The sequence below is a fragment of the Hirundo rustica genome, chromosome 13, assembly GCF_015227805.2.
Source record: "Hirundo rustica isolate bHirRus1 chromosome 13, bHirRus1.pri.v3, whole genome shotgun sequence".
Taxonomy (NCBI): domain Eukaryota; kingdom Metazoa; phylum Chordata; class Aves; order Passeriformes; family Hirundinidae; genus Hirundo; species Hirundo rustica.
Genome location: NC_053462.1, coordinates 2,912,509 through 2,934,129, shown reverse-complemented (window position 1 = coordinate 2,934,129; position 21,621 = coordinate 2,912,509). Strand labels below are relative to the sequence as shown.

The following is a 21,621-nucleotide window of genomic DNA, read 5'->3' as shown; positions in this document are numbered from 1 at the left end:
GCCTTTATAAATCTAATTAGTGCCCTGGGGCTCCTAATTTTGCCTTTCCAGAGGTTTTCTGGTACCCGGAGTTTCTCCAGGTGCCACCGAGGATTGATGATGAGACATCTGGGGAGGGATTACAAGCTGAGTCATTAACTAGTATCGTTAATTAGTCCTATGATGGGTTATGATGGGCTAATTACACTTCCAGGGATTTCCTGCTGAAAATAAAACTCCATGTTTCATTGAGTGATGGCTGGTGACACCAGTGATGACACCAAGGATGGCTCAGCCAATTGCTCCCCTCTTCTCCAGCCCAAAAATAATAATAACAACAAAAATAATAATAACAGTAAAAAAAAAAAAAAAAAAAAAAAAAAAAAAAAAATTTCTGTCTGGGGAAAAATATATAAAAAAAAAAATTTTAAAAAAATATATATTTACAGGAAACTCCAGGAACCAGCATATAAACAAATACCGCTTCAAGTAGTCCTCGATTATTATTAATTATTATTATTTTTTAATACTGATGATCTCAGGGGGAAAAAAAAAAAAAGAGGAAAGGTGGTTAGGTCTCGTTAAAAAATAAAAACCCAAAGGGAAAAGGTGATTTTTGGCAGGTTTTAACACTTTTCCATGCGCTCGGTGTTGGCGTGGATGAGGTGGTTAAAGCGGGGAGGGCTTGGCTGCAGTGGAGCTGGCTCGGGGTGCTCCCGTTGGGATTTTTAGGCTTGGTTTGCTCCTACCAACAGGCGATGGCGATTCGGCACAAGGATTTGGTGGCGGATGCTCTGAGACGTGGGATGCTCCGAGGGGAAGGGCCAGGAGCCGGCCAGTGCCTCCCATCCCCGTCCAACCCCCGGCCACGCGAAGGTCTCAGCCCCCCCAAATCATTAAGGCCACCATTAAAACCGTCCCCTCCTGGCCTTTTTAATTAAGAATTCATCTCCTGGCGTTAACGAGGAAGCCATCAGAGCGCTGCCAATGGGCTGGATGCCCCGGCACGGACGCCGTCTTGGGTTGGAGCATCTCAGACCATGAACTCGTTGCTCCCCAGGAGGACAAAGGGTTGGGCGGCGGCACAATCGGCCTCAGGGTTCCTCTTGCGCCCCCCTCCAGGCCCCCCATCCGGGGGCTCTTTGGTTTTTGGGGGGGAAGCTTTCACACTCTTCAGTTTCTGTTTGCCTTTCTCCGGGTTGAAGGTCCCGCGCGTGGTGAACTGCGGCCGGTCCTCGGGGTAACGGAGAGGCCCTGCCAGGCCCTCAGGGCTCGCCCGGCTTTCGGGGGCCTCGCCGTGTCCCCCCGCTCGGTAAAAAGGAGATTTGGAGTACATCTGGAAGCGCTTCCGGGGCAGGTGGGGCAAGCAGGAGGTGGACGATTGGGAGGAGGAGGAGGAGGAGGAGATGGGGGTGTCGGTTGGCTCCGCCGGGTCCAGCCGCATCCTGGGGTGCCGTCGCAGCCGGCTCGGCCCCTCGGCCTTGGCGGGGCGCAGGGAGGTAAGTGCTACGCTTCTCTCTGCAGGGCCAGAAGGACCACGGATGGTCAACACCCAGACATCAGCCTGTATCCAACCACCCTGCCCGCTGGGGACACTGCCATTGAAGCCAGGACAACATTCCCAGTATCTCGGTGGAGGCAGCATCACCCCAGGCAATGTGGCAGCGCTGGAAGAATTTTCACCTCCCCACCAACCCTGGCTGCTCCCACCCTTCCACCCCAGGACCACGTGCCTGAACCCTTAAACCCCCCTCTGCATACATTTGAACTGTTGATTTTAAATAAACTTGAAAATCCCATATAACCCTTCCCAAAGTGACAGAAAAACATGGTGGAAAGTGTCCCTGCCCACGGCAAGGGAGGTGGACTTCATGACCTTTGAAGGTCCCTTCCAACCCAAACCACTCCGTCATAATCCCAAGAACACCCGGATTTACCCGAGCGATCGGAGATGGCTCCTTCAGAGTCAAAGTTCAAATTTTCAGAGCTGTCAGCTGTGCCAATGGAAGCTTCGGACTCGAGGGTTTCATCGTCGGAGGCACGGGGCTCCAGTGTCAGCATCTCAAATGTCAGCTCCTCCCTGCAAAGCCAACCCAGCCCCATTGACCCAACGGGACCAAAAAGGTGGAGGGGAGAGAGGGATGCACATGCACCGAGAGATCGTGGAGGGGTGGAGCCCTCCAGTTATCCACCACGGGATGTCAAGCAACATCCAGAGGTTGGGGATGTGGCTAGAACCCTTGGCCGGACTCACTTTTCCTTCTGCAGGCTCTCGATCTGCTCAGTCAGCACCTTCTCCTCCTGCTGCATGGCCACCTGCTGCTGCTCTGTCACCTCCATCTCCATGGCCTCCTCGCTGCTCATGGTCTCCTCAGGGATGTCCGTCACCGAGGGCAAGCGCCCGGTGACAGGGGATGCGGGGCTGGGGAAGGCGCCGCGCCGCACGCGTCCTTTGCCCTGAAGAGAGACAATGGTGTCACCACCACCAGCCGAGGTGATGTGGCAAACACTCAGGTACCAACCACACTGCTCTCCCAAGGAGTGAAGAAGAAGGCCCCAGACACTGGTCCTCAGTGTACCGCCGCTGGATGCACCTGGGACCCTCCAAAACCTCAGGCTGGGAGAAGTACCAGAAGGACTCAACACATTGGAGGGGCTGGGGATGGAGGTGGTGAGGAAGGCAGTGGTGAGGATGATGCTGATGGACCAAGCTGCACTTGGTCCAGGTCCAAGCAAGCCCCGCTGGCAGCAGGATGGGTTCCCACAAAGCGCACAGCCTGTGTGATGGGAAGCTTGATGGTGGCTTTAAGTGGGAGCATCACCAAGGCTTTGATTTCAGGGCACCTGGCTCCCATTTTATCCTTGGATCGAGCCTCACATCCTTCCCTCATCCATCCTTGGTATTTCCTGAGCATCACAAGGGTCTCTCTGACCCCTTCAGCAAACAGGACCTCCCATCTAATTATGCTGTCCATGCCCTGCCATGTCTCATGTACAGGAGATCCAGAAACCAGGACCCCCCCCCTCCAGTGGTCCACTGTAAGACAATCAGTGTGGATCTCTGCACCCACAGTTGAACTCGCTCTGATCTAATACAGCTCTGAAGAACCATCTCATTTTTCAAATACTGAAACTGGAAACGAAAAAGGACGCATATGGTGGCGGTACAGGTGGAGATATATATGCAGCTGTTTTAATCTTCTGAGGACCAGCTCTACAGATCTGCTCCATGGAGCAGAAGAAAAAGAGGGGCTCTTGAAGATGAGGGACATGGCGGAGATTAAACAGCTTTTATCTTAACTGTTATCATGACCAGACATCTCATCTTCTGCATTCCAGGTCCTGACACAACCAGGACGACAAGATGTCCATCCAGGACTTGCTGCCCTCCCCTGACAACCATCACCCAGGAAGAATCTGTATCTCCTTGGGGTTCAAGAGCTTGTTGCAGCTCAGTTTTGCTCTCCCTATTTAACCCCCGCAACTGCAGCATCCCTGGGTCTCCCTGACAACCCATGTGCCCAGAGCAGATTTTCAGGATAAAGAATCCTCCCTTTTTCCATTTTAAATCAGATTTCCTCCATTTTAGCCCTTTCATCTTTTAACGCCACATCTCAGAGATTCTTCTTTGTCAGCAAAGCCTCTCCTGTGCCCGGTGTTCTTCTGATGACACTTTTCACGTGGGCTCCTGAGCTGAAGCACAGCTCCCTGAATCCTATTAGCCAAAAGCCCCAAGATCCCAAAGATCCCACTGGCTCGTGGACTTAAGCCCCTGAGAAATGCCGTGCTCAGGGGAGCAGAGCTCAAATTTTGCTCTCCTTCACCTCCTGACACTCATGCATGTGGAAGAATGGGGGGAGCTTGAGGGAACTTTCATCATGGGCTGAGCCTATTAGGAAAGGAAACAGCCCTATGAGCTTCCCAAAATCCTGCAGGTGCTTTTCTCACCTTTCACAATCTCACAGAACTCAAACTCAAGCTAGGATGGAGTTGGGGAATACAGGGCTTGCTGATGTCCTCCTCATTCAAATCTGGGTGTCCTGACCTTGTGTTCAGGGTAGTGGTGCTCCTCCTCCAAGAAGGAGGAGGAGACCTCTGGATGCCTTGTGATCTCCAAGGCATCCAAGCTGAGGGTTTTATTCACCATCTCAAGAAACAGCAGCGCTGTGAAAGCGACTTGATGCTGAAACGCATCCTGAGTGAGGAGAAACTGAGGTGGGAAGGGAAGGGATGAGTCAGGCAAAGTAAAAAAGAGGGAAGCACAGGATGGAAAAAGAAAATAAAATAGAAAATTAAAGTAAGTAGGAAAGGAAAAGGGGTGGGAAGCATATTTCTGAGGAGCTGCGTGCAGGGTTGGCCGAGCGCCAGCCCCAAACTCCTGTGCCCAGGGGACCTGCTGGAGGAACGGCGGCTCCGAGGAGCAGCGGGACCGGACAGGTCACAGACAATGGCCGGTGGGACAGAGCTGGAATGAGCGACGGTGACACACAACGAGGGACGCGGCAGCTGCCGCTGATACATACCGGGATTGAACTGCGGGTTATGCTCATAAATCTAACTGCAATTAGTACGGGCTTCTGGATTAGAGAGGAGATGAAAAGGAAAGCAGAAGGTTAGAGTGCACATGCCGCCGCCCCTCCAAAAACCCGCTTTGCTCAGTTTGAGGTTTTTTTCTGTTAACTGAGATGAGCGGGGCAGCTCTGCAACACCAGCTCCACAATCTTGGGCAGCCCCTGCTTGGATTTCACCCCCGAAAGGCAGAAGCAACGTGCCCCTGAGGATCACAGGGGGCAGGTCCAGGCCTGTGCTGCGCCAGGTCCGTCCCTCTCCCGCAGCCCAGCAAGCCAAGCACAGGTGCATCCGCAGCCTGCCGGACCCCCGCAAGCATGGAAGCTCAATGAGATGGGTTTGAGGCTCCCAAAAAGGCAGTGCGGGAGCAGGGAGAGCCGTTGGGGTTCAGATAACGTGACTGAAAACAGCACAAAAAACAACGGTCCCAGTCACCCACGGGGTGATGTTGAGCTGGTCACTGAAAGGCTTGACTCAACTCAGGACCAAACAAGCTCAAATGAAGATGGACATGCTGATCAGGAACATCTGAGCAGGAGTGACAACATTTCCACAGACTGTTCTCACCTCCTTGTGCTTTGGTATGACTGCCTGCAAAGGTGAGGAGCCACCATGGGGCTGAGGGGCCCTGTCCTGGTGGAGATGGTGTGGGAGTTTGCGTGAGGTTTGGGAGGCTGGGATAAGCAGGAGAAGATAAGGTAGGGTGGCTTCGGGGGCAAGGAGAAGACAGGAGGGGACACAGAGGGCTTTGGCACCTCACCATAGATCTGCGGATCAAGGAGAGGCGGCTCTTGGCTTTGTTCTCTGCGAACTCCAGGCTGTTGATGTCCTTGAGACGAGCCTTGTACTTGTTCATCTGCTCGATGACAATTAATTCCACGCAACTAAGGGAGAAAAAACCCAAAAGAAGACAAAATGGGAGGAGGAAGCCATTTGATCTCAGCTGCTCTGTCTTGGCTTGGCTTGTCCTTCAACAGGATTTCCGGGTAGCTTCTCCCTTAGCACATCCTCTCATTTTATTACAAGGAAAGGATTATTTTGAAGATCTGCCCTGATGGAAGAGCACAGAGGAGAAAGGTCCAGCTGGAAGCCAGAGAGCGGTGAGAATTCTCCTGGAAACACTAATCATGGGCTAGGGATGGATTGAGGAACAGCCTAGAGATAGTAAAACTCACCAAGGATCCCACTAGAGAAATTTACCCCCCACGGAATAGGAAGTAGTGGAATACAAACCTGGAGAAGGCAGGCTGATTCCAACTCACTTGCACACAGTAACTCTGCAGCAGCTTGTGTAACTGAGCTGACTGTTTAATGTTGTCAGGAGGGTGTTTGGGGAAAATAATAGTCTCTTCCTTGTAATAAAATCAGAGGATGTGCTGGAGCTGCTGAAGTGTGAGGGAGAAGCTACAATGAAATCCTGTTAAAGGACAGGTGTTCCTGCCAGCTGGGTCTCCAAACATGTTCTGGTCTTCAACAATTTTAATACCTACACCTCCTTCAGGAGCCCAGCCTTTCAGTGGAGGGTTTTCATTATTATAATTGACTCCAGTATCTATTTTAAAACCTAGTTAGTATGAGCCAAACTGTATCTGGGCAAGTGCTTCACTTTTTCTCTGTAAAACCTTTTCAATTATGGCAAACACCATAAATAAATCTAAGCATATTAATATCACTATTGCTGCAGACCGAAAAACTCACCTCCTTTAGTAAAAAAGCCAAAATCAGGAAAGAATCAAGATCTGCTTGCCAAAAATGAACTATATTAACTATAAAACCATGTCAGCACAAGCTCCACCTTTTCCCGCTAGGAAACAGAACAGAAGCTTATCCACTCTTGGGGATCCTCCATCACTTAAAAAGCCTCATTCAACAACTTCTTGGGGATCGAGAGAATTTGAAATATCTTCATGCAGATGAACTTATTTGCATTTAGATGCATAAATTACTATGTGTTCATCACTTCATGTCAAAGCTGTCAACGTTTGAGCCATTTGACTATCTTAGGGGTTGCCGAGATGTGGATGGTGATGTGGTGGTGGAGCTGGCTCACCCAGCCCCAGGCTCTTACGTGGTGGTTTTGCTGATGTCCTGAACGCTCTGTAGTGGGTCTGTTGTGTCGGGGCAGCGGAGGATGCAGGGAGCAAACACAATGGCCAAGGCGTTGGCTGACATGCGGTTGGTCTCCTCTTGGAGGGCAATCCTGAAAAAACAGGGATTAAGAGAGAAGTCAAGAGGTGGAGGCACCTCCACTGCACCTCTTGCACATGGTCATGGATGAAGAGAGATGATATTTCCATGGTGCAATCTTGCTTTGAGGGAGAAAGACAATACGTAAGACATCTCAGATATTCCCAAGGCAACAACCAGCCCTTTCCACCCAAAAACGCGTCCCTGCAGTGGTGAGAGGCACCACAGAGCTGTAGGAACCACAAATGTCCGGAGCACAGCAGAGGTCACTCATCAACACAATATTCCTTGGAGAAACAGCTCCGTGGCCACCTCCTGGGACACGGCGGATACAAAAGCCTCAGGTATTCCGGTGGGAAGGATGCCTGACCATCCTGCCCTTGCCTAAAGCTGCCCAGGCCCAGCATACCTGACCAGGTGGAAGATGAGGCGCTCCAGGGTGCTGAGGTGGGTGCGGGAGAGCTGGTCGATGACCGAGTACACCCCACGCACTGTCTCCTTCCTCTCCTGGAGGCCTGTGGAGAAACCACCAGTGTTTAGGGGCAGATTCTAGTTCTTCCTCCTATTTAAAATGGTACTTCTTAACCCTTAATTTTACTGCTTAAAAGATAGAACTTTGGGGCTGAAATTAGCTGAACCATGATGCAAAAGCCACCAAATTGAGATCAAATTGCCTGAGTTTTGCATAAAAACCCCTTCATAGCTAAAAAAATCAGACTTTGAAACCAGGTAAATACAATTTGGCAAAACCAGCTAGTTCGGCCCCAAAGAGCGAATGAAAAGTTCGGCACTGAAAGTGGCCACTATAACCCTCTACCAAGGGAATGGGATAGTGAGGGAAGCTCCTCACCCATCACCCGCAGAAACTCCTCGTAGAGCTCAAAGGTCATGAGGGGGTTGGGCAGATCTCGGAGCCACTGCTTGAACACGCTGGCAATGACGTGGATGTTGTAGTCGTCTAAATTCACATTATCGATGTCTGGGTTTGGCACCAGATGAAGCAAGAAGGAAAAGAACAAGAGACAGTGATCAATACAAAGGCTGGAAAAGGTGACCTTTAAAGGTCCCTTCCAACCCAAACTGCTCTATCATATAGTACTCTAAAATAAAAAAATGTTTATGTGCCTTTAATGGCAACAAATCCAGCACCTGATTTCAGCTCCACATGGTAAAATTAGAGAGAAATACATTTTCCAGGGCAAATAACTTCAGGTGGGACCAAGATTTCTTTTCTCACTGATTGCTAGGGTGTAAGTAAGGCAGCACTTTCCCTCAATTAGAATGACTTTTTTCACGGATTGCTCCCAAAAATACCATGAGTTGGTGACCTGAGTTATGGCTGCTGATGTGAAATCATTCCTTGCACAGCCTGGAGTCAGGAATGCTGAAGCATTCCACCTTCCTCCCACCCAACTTTGCTGCTGTGGAGATTTTCCTCCCCATGCAGGATCTTTTCCCCGCTCCTCTCACCTGTATCGAGGCCTTGCCGCAGCTCCTTGATCTTGTTGGTGGATCCCGATTTCCTGTAGATGCCCTCTGTGTACAGCCCGTGCATTTCGATGTAGTTGATGAGTTTCTCCACCAGCAGCGGCACCGCCCGCTCCTCGCTGGTCAGCCGGGACAGCTCCACGCCGAACTGCCGCGGTGAGAGCTCAGGGTCGTGCTGCACAGGAAAAGGGAAAAAGGCATTAAAATCCTTCTGTGATGCAATGCTGGTGCAGCTTTGGATCCCATTACTCAGAGTCCTTTGGCTGATCCGGGAGATGTGTGAGTCTAATGAAGGAGGACAGGACAGGACACAGTGCTAAGCCTGTCTCTGGACATGCATCTGAAGACAAAAAGTTTGGGTTTTCTTTCTTTAACCACCCCACTGTGGTTATATTCCCAGTCTGTCAGAGCCAACGCAGCTGGGCATGGTCCTCCTCCACCTCCTGCCCCTCTGGCACCATGTCCAGGGATGATTTCACCTCCCAAAGATGCAAAGAAGCAGAATAGGCAAACCCGAATCTTGGGTGTTTAGATCAGCTGGAAGCATTGACAGTTACAAAATATCAGTGGACAAATAGGATGCCAAAAAATGAACATGAAAAGACCCATCTACACCTGACAGGAAGGGCCCTTTTGCCAGGTGTAAATGCTCACTGGAGAGCTGTTATATGGCAAATTCAAATGTGAAGAAAGTCCCCTGGCACAGAAGATTCTGGATGGGAAAAGTCAAAAGATCCAATAAAATACTGCCACACATTCCCAGCCCTAGCCAAAGAAAGGTGAGATGCAAGTCCACCTTCAGCAAGGCAGTGCTTCACCTTAAGATCACTCCCACATTTTTCTTTTTCCCACTCAATATCATTCTTTCATTGATCCTGCCAACCATAGGAGCAGATATGTTGAAGGTCCCCATGTTGTTTCCTTCTCATGACTGATGGTTTGTAGCTCCCTGTCAGTGAGAACAACCCCAAAAACACAAATTCACCAAGCCCAGAGAAACTGGAGCCCTCCTAGAGAACTTCTAACTGCACAGTGCAAAGCTATCCATGAAGACACAGTGAACTCGCTTCCTTGGTGCAGCACAAAAACTTCCTTGTGCAGAGAAATCACAACAAAGAAGGAGGCTCCAAGAATGTCTGAAAAAAATTAATCAAAGATCTCAATGAACTTCCCAGATTTTAGAGCACAAACTCTTATGAGGCGTTCCCAGCTCTTGTAGAAATAGTGCCAGAAAGGGAAAGAGTGCAGCAAAAGTTCTATATATATTCAAAATACAAATATATTCACACACACACACATCTTCAATGTACATATTCAGATGATTCCCTGGGAAAAAGGTACTCATGCAGCTTTCTAGGGGCTGAGTGTTATGGAGGTTGTTCTCCCCTGAGAAACCTCCTAGGGAGCTGATAGAACTTTCCACTAATTCTGACTCTATTTCCTTCTTTTGGGCACAAAATAAGCTATTTTAAAAAACCCAACCAAATCTTGATGGTTCATTGTTAGCTGGGATGACCTGCTGTACTCATTCCCTGCTCCCCATACCATTAAATCCAGTACACAATATTTAATTCCCCTCTAAAGAGGGCAGTGAACATCCTCCACCTGCCCTTCCTTGCTCAGCCGTGGCAAGCAAGGACTGTTGGTGTGAGAAAAAGCCTGTATTTCCAAGAATAACCCCACATTTCCAAATCATTAAAATCTACAAAGCTAGGGAAATTCCCATTATTCCATGTGGTTACAAGATAGGGAATGACACTGTAACATCTGCTGCATGACTGGGCAGATCTACAGTGACTCATCATCGCCTAATTCCCAAAATATCTACAAAACTCTGGTAGGAGAGACCTCTGGGGATCTCTGGTCTAAGCTGCTGCAGAAAGGAGGGTTATTTCCAGCATTCTATAAAGCTTTGCAGCTCCAATAATTTTTATACAAACCCGGGATCATTATCTCAAGGTATTTAATGAAAGCAAAGCAATGAGAGACATTTACCTTTTTGGAGCACTTGGTCGTGGTTTTAAGACAGCACTTCTTGTGACAAGCGTATTTACATACTGCAATGGAGAAAAGGAGTGTTTAATTATCCCAAAAGTCACACTGCTGGAGAGACAGGAATTCATATGAATTGAGCAGCACTTCTCAGAACTGCCAAGTCAAAAGCATGTTGGATTTGCAGTTTCTAGGGGCCAAGTGTGTATCAGATCCACTCAAACAAAAACAATGAAGCCTTTAAAATTAAAGGTGCCATATTTACATCCGTGAAACATTAAACCTTCCCCCACCTCAAGAGATCAACTCAGACTATAAAACATGAGTTGCTCTGAGCTATCAGACACAGATACCCTCTTGAGACTGGAAATGGCACCTCCTTTGTATTCCTCCTGCACTGGGCCTGAAATGCTGCCAACCTAATCACAGAAATGGAGGAGGGATGATGGAAAGACTGATCCATCTCTTGGGTTTTTCCAAAAAGAGATGGATCAGGCTTTTCCATCATCCCTCCTCCATTTTCCTGATCTCCCCTAAAATTCACATGCCTGGAGATCAAACAGGGAAGCCAATGAGTTTGCCAAGGCCAGGATCCCCACAGGCATCCTAGGGACACATTTCCATACCTGACTTTACTGTCTTTCCTACCGTGACAGTTAAATGTGTCTGACCTTATGGGATGGCCACACTAGCTGACTTCAGAAACCTTAAGACCTGTCCCTAAAGCTCTTCAGGTGTTACAAAACTCAAAATTATTTGAGCATGGGGTTGGATGAAACAGCAATAAACGCATTTCAAAATCCCCAAACTCATCACTGTGATAGAAGCATGAGAAAAGGATCAAAGAAAGGGTGCTTACATTTACAAACAGAAGCCCTGTCCATGATCCAGATCAAGGAAGAACAATATTCACAGTATGTGGGGATGCTGTATTGGGTCGCCTTGAAAATGTGGCCATTGTGCTCTTCCACCTGGAGGATAAAGGTTGGGTGGTGAGAAAAGGGAGCTAGTGCTCAGCCTGCTGCAAAATGGAGAGATGAACACAGTCAGCTCTTCAACTTGAGCTCTTGCTTTTATTTGGTATTTTTTGCTTCCTTTTCAGCCCAGGAACCCCATAGACAACCCAAACCAACATCCATCTTGTAGGGGAATGGAACCATAATGGAAACAGGTTGGAAACTCTTTGACTGAGCTTGGCAGGTCAACTTCTTCATGTTAAGAAGGTTTTCTATGCATCTGTGGCCCCCTTCTTTGGCTCTACACCTGCACCCTTCCTATTACCATTATATCCCTTAGGAAAACAGGAGATGTGATGTCCTCCATGTCTGATCCTGGAGATGTAAAACATACACTATAAACTTATGCAGAAAGCAGAATGCTTTGCTCTCAGCGCTTTTCTAACCCTCAACATTACATTTATGTCTTGGTTGATGAAGCATGTGTTTTCAAAGCCAACCCAAGTAATCCTTCATCAAGCAAAGCAAATCCACCTTGAATGTCCTTCTAACATGTCCTTTCAGGGCTGATGTTCAGATCTCAGCCCAGGATTTGTCACAAGCTGGTCTCTTGACATTCTTGCCCCAAGGACTTTGATTTTTTAATGTGCAGGCTTAACTCACCACATCCGCTTCCTTTTTCCTTCTCTTTTTTCGTTCCGTTTTTGGCACCTGGTGTAAAGAGATTTAACTCAATTTTCAGGCAATTTTGCCAGGAAAAGAGAACAGAGGGCTCATATCTATCATTGTCCAGTGCCTTCCAGCCCCATTCTTCCGTGCAGCCTCAGAAGAGTCACTCTAGAAAACTCTCCTATGGATCACCCCAGTTTTGGTATTTCCCTGGATAGCTCTTCCTATGTTCATCTTGGAGCTGGGAGTAGCTGCTGCTCCAGCTCTGACCCCACCAGCAGTGACTCAAAGGGAACATGATGCTCAGCCTGCTCTGAAGAAAACCTGCCTGGAGAGGAGGCTGGAGAGGATTCAGAGCAGAAGAGCCTGGAAATGGGCTATTTGTACAATAGACACCATCTCCCAAGCCCAGCCTCTGATGCCATGGTCAGCCTCGTAGACAATACAGAGCAGGAAGTGAGATCGGGTCTGTGACACAGCGCAGGCTCTTACTGCTCTAGGAACCTAGACCTGAGACACTGCCCATGTCCCCTTCCCCTGCAACCCAACCCATGGTGATGTGTATGGTCACTTGGGAAGTGCTCAGGGGACCTGAGAGGGTGTATCTCAGCGTCCCTCAGAGCATGAACAAACCCCCAGAACTAAAGAAGCACCAGGAGCTGCCTTTCCAACCATCCACAGCTGGTTGCAGCTTTGCTCTGGAGATAACATCTAATCCTTGGCATTGGCCAAGCCCAGCTCAGCCCAGTGTGATCTGGGGTTGGCTGAGCCCAGTGACACAGCCACTGAGTCACACCTTGCCTTGTCCAGCTCAGCTTAAAGCAGAGAAGACAACAAAGGTCCCAGGTGTCTACAGAGGCACAACTCCACAGAAAGATAGCTCCCAAACCTTCAAGGGGGTTTAAGAAAAATGCCAAGTACCTTCCCTGCGGTGTAGTCCAGGGGTTTGTACTCTATCATATATTCATCCAGGAAGACTTTGAAGGTATTGACCCAGACTTTAACTGGAGACTCACTCCAGTCCCTCTGCTCAAGCCTCATGGTCTTCTCCAGAATCTGCTCGAATAAGGCGTAGAGGTCCTTGTAGCGGATGCTTTTCCCATCGTCCATCTTTTAAGGAAACAGAAGCAAAAAGAAAAAGGATTTTTATAAAGCCCACATTTTTCTGGAGACTTTTTCTTCTTCAGACAATTACTGCAGCCTCACCAGCTTCCAGCCACTTAGGGAATGTCCAAGTATGATAAAGAGAAGGAAAAAATGATCAGACATCTTCACCCCTAGCAAAGGTAACACAAAGGTTTCCAGGCACTTTGGGTGACAAATTGGAGTTTATTGACTTTCTGTCATCTCCTCTTTGGCTGGGAGCAAAGCTTTAATGAGGATCAGGAATTTACACCCAGTGTATCCTGAGAGCTGGCTCATGAGGAAGAGTTAGTCCAAATTTAGATCGTAGGACTGAATACAAAGGAAGCACATTCATCCTTTGGGATGAGCAAACCAGAAATGGAGGGCTTGGCAACACCTGTACCACCAGGAGGACCGTTTCTCCTGGAGGTGGAAGCCCCACGCATCATCTGGTCACTTACCGCCAATGCCGAGGAGTAAAAACTGAAGATGTTTTGTCGGAATTCCTTCAGTGCTTTCTTGAACACGACATCCACCAGCGTGTCCTTCTTGCTATCCTCGTTGTCCAGTTCATTCATCTGGGAAAACAAGGGGGTTTTTGCACCCATGTCTCTTTTGCTGCAGCAGAGCTGCCATGAAATGAAGCAGCACTAAGAAGCAGCTGCTCCACCACGATCACCAGGTGGTTTCTCCTGCAAGAAAACCAGAAACTTCCTGCCCTGGAACCCTTAGATGAATCATTAGCATTACTACAGCTACCCACGGGATCATTTTTACTTTATTGCCTCAGTCTGCTCCTGGATCTCTGTGCTGATTTATGGAGCAGCGAGGGCAGGAGTCACCTTTTTCAGGAGAAACTCATCCATGCTCTTCAGGTCGCTGGCGCTGGTTATGATCTGCAGGGAGTCGTTCTGCCACTGCACAGGCTCCAGAGCCACGTTGCTGATCTTGACGCTGCGCTTGCGCTTCACTTTGGGAGAGGGTTCCTTGTTCTCCTTGAATTCCCGCCGGTAGATGCCTGACAACTCAGGACTCCGCGGGGGCGTCAGCTGATGAGGACCCAACTCTGCTGGTGATAAATGAAAAGAGGGAAAGAGATTGAGGAGCAGATGAAAAATAATTGTGACACTACGACAGGAAAATGGGCAAACCTGTGAAGGAGAAAAGCATAGTGGAGAACCAACAGGAAGATTAAATGTCATTTCTGCTTTGGTTATTTCCTCCCTCAAGAGACAAAACATCTGTCCACGTCCAGATGGTGGCTGGAAGGATTAGCGACATGGAATTCCTCGAGATCCGTTATGGATCCCACCCTCTAGCCTATTTGCCATTGCTCTGGGTTGACACCATCCATGAATTAAAAGACATGAACCAGCATGAACATGTCCCAATTTCCCAACCCAGTTTCTCTCTCCTTTTAACTGGTCCCATGTCCCCCCACCACGTACCTTCGCCAAGCTGCAAGCCAGGAATGGCTTCCCTGCCAGGGGCTTCCTGCTCCGCGTACAGCTCTAGCAGCTCAGACTGCGTAGCGAGCTTCTCCCGGGGGGTCTTCTTCTCCCCCTGCTTTCCCTTCACCCAAAACCTCATCTTGGCTCGTTGAGGCCTGCAAATAAGTCATCGAAAGAGGAACTGCCTTAACTAGGAAAGGTCTTTCCACCCAAAATTATCTCAATCTTCTGGACCTCCCTGAGGAGATAAATCCATGCAATTTCTACCAGGGAAACGTGGCTTCTCATCCTCAGCAAAGGCGAGAAGCTTCAGTTTCATGCATGAGATTGGGTGGTTTGGGACAGGATGTGTGGCCCATGTCTCCAAAACTTAATTGTGGTGTGAGCCAGACCTGACTCGGCCTGTCCGCGGTCATGTAGAAAAGGTGGGATAGGTAACTCATGCTGCAGGTGGAGCTCCAAAGGAGCCTGGGTGGCTCAACAAGGTGCTGGAGAGCAAGAGTGACACAGGAAGGACTTGTCTGCTGTCTCTAGCCATGATTCCTACCTCCCATCCAGAGTCAGATTCTTCTGTGTGGCCGCCAGCTTCCCAATCTCCCCTTGGGACATGGTTTTGTGCAGTTTGGCCTGGCCTTCCCCGGAGGTGAATCGCTGCACAGTCTGTAACAATTCCAATCATGAAGCATTTTAAAATAAAACAGCTCGTGGGATATCAAATGTTTTTTTTTTTCCCTATCAAAAATCAGCTATTTCATCTCCTATGTCTTTATTTCAATTTGCCTACAGGTGAAAACCTATAGTCCTGGTGAGCCCCCAGAGAAATATTTTAATGACTTCTAATAGAGAGAGGCATTTCCCTTGCTTCAGCTCTCCAACCAGGTCCATCCTTCTTTTTCTTTGAGCAACTGGTGATGAAAATCAGTTTGCACCAAGCCACGGGTCCTTATTGCTCGGCTTGCACAGCTCTTCACCATCTTCATCCAGACATTCCAGCTCTCCACCCAGAGTGTCCCCTTAGCTACAATGAAGTGATTCCCCAAGGGAACCTTCAACCACCTGGATCTGTCCCAGCAGAACTTCGTCCTCTTGCTGAGCACTTTACAGAAAAAAAGACCAAAGTCTTTGTGCCAAGGACACACCAAAAGGAACCCATTAACGAAGAAATTTTGCAGCTTTAATAAAGAATATCTCCACCTTTGCCACCATTTAAAATGCTCTTGGGTAATTTTTAAGGATGGGATGAATTTACAGTAATTCAGCCAAACAGGATCCCATGAAGTAGCCCAGAAATAGACTTGCCACATTTAAAAAATATCTAAATTTTTGTTCCGCTTTCCAATTGCAGCTGTGATTTGGGAGCTGGACTCCTGGAGGAGAAACTTTCAGCATGAGGAAAGTGGAGAATCAGGTTGTATGAAAGGATGGGACACGATAGTCAAATATCTCCCGTAGCTTTCCTATCACCTCAATGTCTCAACTGAATGTTCTATGTTTTAAAGCAATTATTTTACTTCTGTTAAAAATACTGAAATAAAATTCTATAAAAAGTAGGCTGCATGGGGGTCACATTTGCCATATTTACTCTTTTTCCATGTTTTATTCCCCACCTCCTGAACTAACATCTCTTCCAGCCAGGAGATGGCAGCATGCAAGGCAAAATTACCACTGGGAAAGTCAGGAACTGCCTAAACCATGAAAGAGATTTTGTTCCTGTCATTCTTACATTTAGGTGATGATCAAACAGAAATTGTGGATGGATATTGGGAAAAAAGCAATTAAAAACCTATAAAAGTGATCTCCATCCAGTCCAAACGTAGTACTTGTTTTAAAAAGCATCAGTTAAATATTTAACCCCACAATATGGCTTTGTTCTTGAGTAATTTCAACCTTTTCAGTTTCCAGCTTTAGTAAATAAAGACTAAAAGGCATTTTTGGCACAAGATCCTTCTGTTTGAGGTTCTCTGCCGGGAAGTTCTGAAGGGAAAGGATGGGAAACCTCCTCAGATGTCAAGATGAGCATCTGCACTAGAAAATCCCCTGCTAGGAACACCACAAAGCACCATGAAGGCAAATGGCAATAACTGGGGGTCTGAAGTTGTCTCCTGGATGAGGAAGGTACCAAGTATTTTTCCTCTGGCAGAGTAACCTGTGTTTCACCCACCCATAAGGTAACTATGGCCAAGGCACTTATCCCAGCAGGCAGCAGTGCTGTGTGCTGCATGGAAAACCTTCCTGAAGCTCCCTCTGAATGTCTTAGGACAAGAATCTTCTTTAATTGCTGGCTCTTCAGCTGTACTTGGGCTCAGTTGGTGGCAGGTACTTGGACTCGTGTTTGTCAATTCATGGCTTTAGTGTGGAGGGTGGAACAAAATTGCCTGGTTCATTATCCAGGTCCCACTCTCTAAGGATGTTTCCGGAGGTTATTTCTGGTGTGATTCCCCTAGCCAAGGCTTTCCATTTATGCAGCTGCTACAGGAAAGCTCTCCAGGCTTAGGTGCCAAACAAAAGTGGTGTTTACATGTGCTGACAGGGACAGCCAGGAGCTGTTCCTCCTATTCGTGTCTCACTGCAAGGTAGGCTAATCCTTGGCTATTCCCCAGCCAAAAAACCCTTGAATCTTGGTCTTGTCAGGAAGCCCTTAATCCTTAAAGAACCTCAGAGCCAACTGCACCTGCAGCAGCCACCTCGTCTACTGGTGCCCTGTGGCTCTGGCTGCAGATGCTCTGGGTGCTTGATGCTCTGGGATACTCTGAATGTGGGTCAGGAGCATTGGATTCCAGTGGGCCTCTACTCACCAGCTGGGGTACACAACCAGTGACTTGATGGCCAAGAAAAAAATGGGCAAAACAGAGAGTGCAGCTGGTGACCCATCATATGCTCAGCTCCATGGGGCTGCACGTGATCTCCCGTTCAGGCAGGCAGCAGCCTTGGCTGCTGAGCAGGACACAGAGAGAGGCTGTTTTGGAAAGGCGTAGCTGGAGGCAGGAGCTGTATGAGGGAGCTATTCACTGGCATGGGAATCAGGGCGCACACGGCGGCTGCCAGACTCGCCTTCATGTGACCATCACAAGACACAACCAAAGTGTCTGCACAGACATCAACCTCTGCACCTTTGTGCCTGAACCCAAAACACCCCAAGAGGCACCCAGTCCAGCTTTATCACAGGCTGCTCTGCCATCTGCAGCACCCAGCTGGGCTCTGCTAATAAATACCAATAAACAGTCCCTAAATTTTGCTACTTGTGATGATCCTGATGCAAAAAAGCCCTAAGCCAAAGGGCTGGTGCCAAACCTGCAATACAAAATACAGATGGAAACACTGGACACATTGTCAGGACACACAGAGGAGGGGGAGCGCTGAGCACACGACATCAGGGGTAGCGTAGGCCTAGAAAGCAGAACTCACCACACCAGGGGTGAGAGTCCTGAGCACCACTTAGAACCAGTGCTGGAGAGCAGAGAAGAGAGGACACAGCAGAGACAGGAGAGAGGCGACACCTACTGCTACTCGCATGCAGTGAGAGCTGTTAAACCAGGTGAGCAGAGTCCCAAGGAGCACTTCCAAGGAGTACAGTGACCCAGGATGCTCCCAAAGATGGAGCTGACCGGCACAGCACTTTTCACACCCCAGAGGGAAAGATTCCTGCAGCTACAATTCCCTTTGTACACGGGCAGCCTCCAGGAGCGCAGCAAGGCACTCCAGGTATGGCACAGGGGGCCATGGTTTCGTGGTGAACAAGGCAGTGCTGGGTTTGTGACTGGACTCAACAATCTTAGAGATCTTTTCCAACCTAAATGTTCCTATGATTCTATGTGAAAAAGTACATTTTATTACATAAAATTCTCCCTTTCCCAATCCACAAGCAGGGACTTGCATAAAGGCGAAGCCAGGTTATGTCAGTCCATAGAGATGTGTCTTTCAGTCAGGTTTTGAGCATTCCTGTCTCAACTTCCCTGCAAATTTATCAAGAGCAAGCTTAAAAAATTTATGGGATTTGTAAATCTCTGCCCTCTTCCAGTGAGGAAATTGCCCCAGGAAAAATTATCCTTTATAATAAGAGCTGCTAAAAGAAAAGTCATGAGAAGCCCTCCTTGGCCACTTGCTTTTCTTGGAAAAGCAGCTTTTAGGATCGCACGTGTTGTTTACTGGACCCACAGCAATGCTGTGGCACAAAATAAATCTCTGGCTTTGGGTTTCATGCTTTTCTTTGGTTTTACACTCAGCTCCACATCCTGTATTGCAGCTGGAGAGGAACAGGGCAGCCCTCCCTACCCAGCACCCCACCCAAACTCTCGCAGCAGGACATGATTCCCGGTGTTTATCCACACTCCTGCAGGGACACTGCAGGAAAAAAATTAGGAGCGGGTTGGAATCTGCTGCCCTCTTCCACTCCTGATACCTCTCAGTTTGGGATTTTCCAAAAGCAGCTTATGTGGGTGGGAGATTAAGCCTGAGATGCAGAAGCTCCACTGCGCTGGCTCATGTCGGACCTGCTAAGGGATACTTGTCACTGTGCTTGGAAAAACACTTAGCTTGGTTGTCTTTGTTTTAAACTCACTATTTCACTCTCACTACGTTTTCATTGCCCCATTTCCATGGTTTTGCTTTCTCTGAGCTGCTGTCTGCCAGCATCACTCTGATAACTGAGGACTGAGTAATCATTGGATAACTGGATATTGTGGCTAAGGGTAAAAAATCAAAAGTAAAAGAAGGTGCATGCTTTATATGATTTTGCCGTCTGTTGATTTTTGGACAATATTTACTTTTTTTTTTTTTTTTTTTTTTGCAGATGTATATTGAACATTTTTAGATCAAAAGGTTCCAAGAGGAGAATTGAGGTTAAACCCCCCCAAAACAGGTAATTGTGCAATACAAGTTGTAATGCTCCAGGAAAACTATGGGAAGTGTGGTGGATATCAAATCAACCCAGGAGCAAGAAATAAGAGTTTGGATGGAGCTCTGAGCGTCCCTGCCCATGGCAGGAGGATGGAATTGAGATTTGAAGGCCCTTCCAATCTGAACCATTCTGTGATTCCATGATTTTGCCTCTGTTTCTGCTGTGTTTGCCAAATTTACCCATCTACAGCATCCTTGGGAGTGGGAAAAGAAGCAGTGGAGGGATCAGTGCAGCTAAGGTTAGCAAAGAAAGGCTCCCGCAGCTCGGCTGGCTCCCTCAGTTCCATTTCCCCAGCACATTGGACACAATTACCATTTCGGAGTCACTGTAACAGGCCTGCCCCAGGCGGGCTGCGGGCACCGCCTCGGCGTGAGGAGGGTGCTCAGAGGAGAGAAGGAACTCAAAACTGCCATCGTAATCCTCTTCCTCCGTATCCCCCTCCCCATCAGCAAAAGTACCTCTAGTCAAGAAATCGGAGCGTGTCCGCGCCATGCGGGCTTTCTTTTTATGGCTCGGTCTGGGCACCTGCTTGACCAAAGGATAAAACAAAACAAAACAAAACGAAAAGAAGGGTTTTAAAGTAAAAAGGAGACTCTACCCATGTAGCCTTAAGACATCTCTGAGTGCCACTGCACCCCGTGGAGGGGATGCAGTATTATGTCTGGGGAAAACAGCAAAGGACCAGGAAGAACAAAAACTAAGACAGGACGGTGAAAATGGACAATCATGGGTGTTACTCAAACGGACGTTAAACCAAACCAAGACAAGACAGCGTTGGACAGTGTTTGCCATCAGGATCATGGGATCCTTTTATCCAGAGCTGCTACAAATTGTTCCTACAGGGCTTTTTATTTTAAGAGAAGATGTAGAAGTTACTGTGCTGTCATATCCCCCTTCCCTATCCATGTCTAGCAGCCCTTGTGCTTCAGAGTTCACTTCTTTGAAGCTTTTGAGGGAAAACTGGCAAAATAAGTTATTCTCCCACCTTTTCAACGAAAGAGAAAATAAACAAATCACAACTCACCTCGCCTCTGCCAGACCCCGGCATCTTAAACGGCTTCCGTGCTAATTCACCCTTGGAAAGGCACTGATGATTTGCCTCTCTGCTGAAACACAACAGAACAGAGACCTTTCATCCTCTTCCAAAAGCCTTCCCACCATGTCAGCCCAGCTCCTGGGAGCACACAACCCAAGCAGGCAAAACTAAATTCCAAGTCTGAGGTCACAGGGTTTTGGAATTGCTTGGAATCCTTCAGGATTGGACTTAATGCCACAAGACAGGAAAACATTCTGCCTGTCAACTTTATACGGCAAGGTGGTTATGGATCGAACCTGTGTACTTTGGGATTCTCAAATGTGGCTATTCCATTGCAGATCAAAAGCTAAAATACAGCAATTCTTAAAGTCTTTCTCTTCCTGTTGCTTCATGTTGCGCATGAACCAGGAAAAGAAATTTCAGATAGGAATCTTCTCTCATCACAATGGCACAGAAACCACAAGACTTGGAGGTACCTTGAGTTACCAACAGTCATTCACTGGGAGTTTTTGCCTTGGAAAGGGTGCAGCAGGATTTAGGAGGGGGAGACTGATATCCTTTTTGAGCTACATGGTCAAAACCACCCCAAAATTAGACAAGACACCTTAAGCAACACAACAGTGGGAGCAAACGTTGTCCCAAGATCTTGCTGCCATCTCCAGATCCTGGAGCAGCCAAAGGTTAAGCAACATGAAGGAGCTGAGCACCTGCTAAGTCCATTACAGGTGTAATTAATTACATATGTGAATGATACAGTCTCCAAAGAGCACTCACTCCCAAACTCTCTCTGGAGAGCTGGTGTTTTTTCATCTGCAATGGTCAGGGTGCCCACCTGGCTTTGCTGGATGTATTATATGGTAAACAAGGAAAATCCTGGAATTTTTTATTTCATTTCTATTCCAAATACCCAAAAATCCTAAGAACTTATTCATCATGTTTTACCTTGAGAAATAAACTCCTATCCTCATTCATGTAGGGTAAATAAAAACAGTATTGAGCCTGTTTATTGACTCTCTTCACCTGCTAATGCCCATGATTGTCTCCCCTAGATTATATAATGTCGTAAGAGACTGAGAAATCTTATTCCAGGTCTTTTTCCTTTCCCTCTGACTTTCGCCTCCTCGGTGCCAGAAGATCAAGAACCCTTCATTTAACTACGGGGTTTGTGCAGACTCCAGAAACAACATTCTGGACCCTTTGTACATATAGGTCCCTAGCAGAAGAAAGAGCCAATGGAGAAAGCCTATGGACAAAGCCTAGGAGAAAACCTAG

General features: G+C 47.8%; 1 protein-coding gene across 10 annotated transcripts in view; it reads right to left on the bottom strand.

The window, feature by feature from the left end:
• Nucleotides 1–479: 479 nt before the first annotated feature.
• The window catches only part of MYO9A (myosin IXA), a 171,260-nt gene continuing 150,118 nt past the window's right edge, over nucleotides 480–21,621 (bottom strand). For 4 of the 10 annotated variants that reach the window (XM_040077720.2, XM_040077727.2, XM_040077726.2 and 1 more), the window contains 19 exons: nucleotides 20,338–20,419; nucleotides 19,626–19,838; nucleotides 14,964–15,076; nucleotides 14,414–14,571; nucleotides 13,808–14,034; nucleotides 13,427–13,543; nucleotides 12,762–12,950; nucleotides 11,835–11,882; nucleotides 11,075–11,186; nucleotides 10,219–10,280; nucleotides 8,206–8,398; nucleotides 7,586–7,714; nucleotides 7,145–7,250; nucleotides 6,617–6,748; nucleotides 5,309–5,432; nucleotides 4,503–4,556; nucleotides 2,234–2,436; nucleotides 1,917–2,059; nucleotides 480–1,497 (listed from right to left, as the gene is read on the bottom strand). In XM_040077720.2, coding sequence (XP_039933654.1) covers nucleotides 1,013–1,497; nucleotides 1,917–2,059; nucleotides 2,234–2,436; nucleotides 4,503–4,556; nucleotides 5,309–5,432; nucleotides 6,617–6,748; nucleotides 7,145–7,250; nucleotides 7,586–7,714; nucleotides 8,206–8,398; nucleotides 10,219–10,280; nucleotides 11,075–11,186; nucleotides 11,835–11,882; nucleotides 12,762–12,950; nucleotides 13,427–13,543; nucleotides 13,808–14,034; nucleotides 14,414–14,571; nucleotides 14,964–15,076; nucleotides 19,626–19,838; nucleotides 20,338–20,419 — 2,890 coding nt within the window. In that variant the 3' untranslated portion in view covers nucleotides 480–1,012. The remainder of the gene's footprint in view (nucleotides 1,498–1,916; nucleotides 2,060–2,233; nucleotides 2,437–4,502; nucleotides 4,557–5,308; nucleotides 5,433–6,616; nucleotides 6,749–7,144; nucleotides 7,251–7,585; nucleotides 7,715–8,205; nucleotides 8,399–10,218; nucleotides 10,281–11,074; nucleotides 11,187–11,834; nucleotides 11,883–12,761; nucleotides 12,951–13,426; nucleotides 13,544–13,807; nucleotides 14,035–14,413; nucleotides 14,572–14,963; nucleotides 15,077–19,625; nucleotides 19,839–20,337; nucleotides 20,420–21,621) is intronic. The other 6 variants (XM_040077722.2, XM_040077723.2, XM_040077724.2 and 3 more) reach the window with 6 other exon arrangements.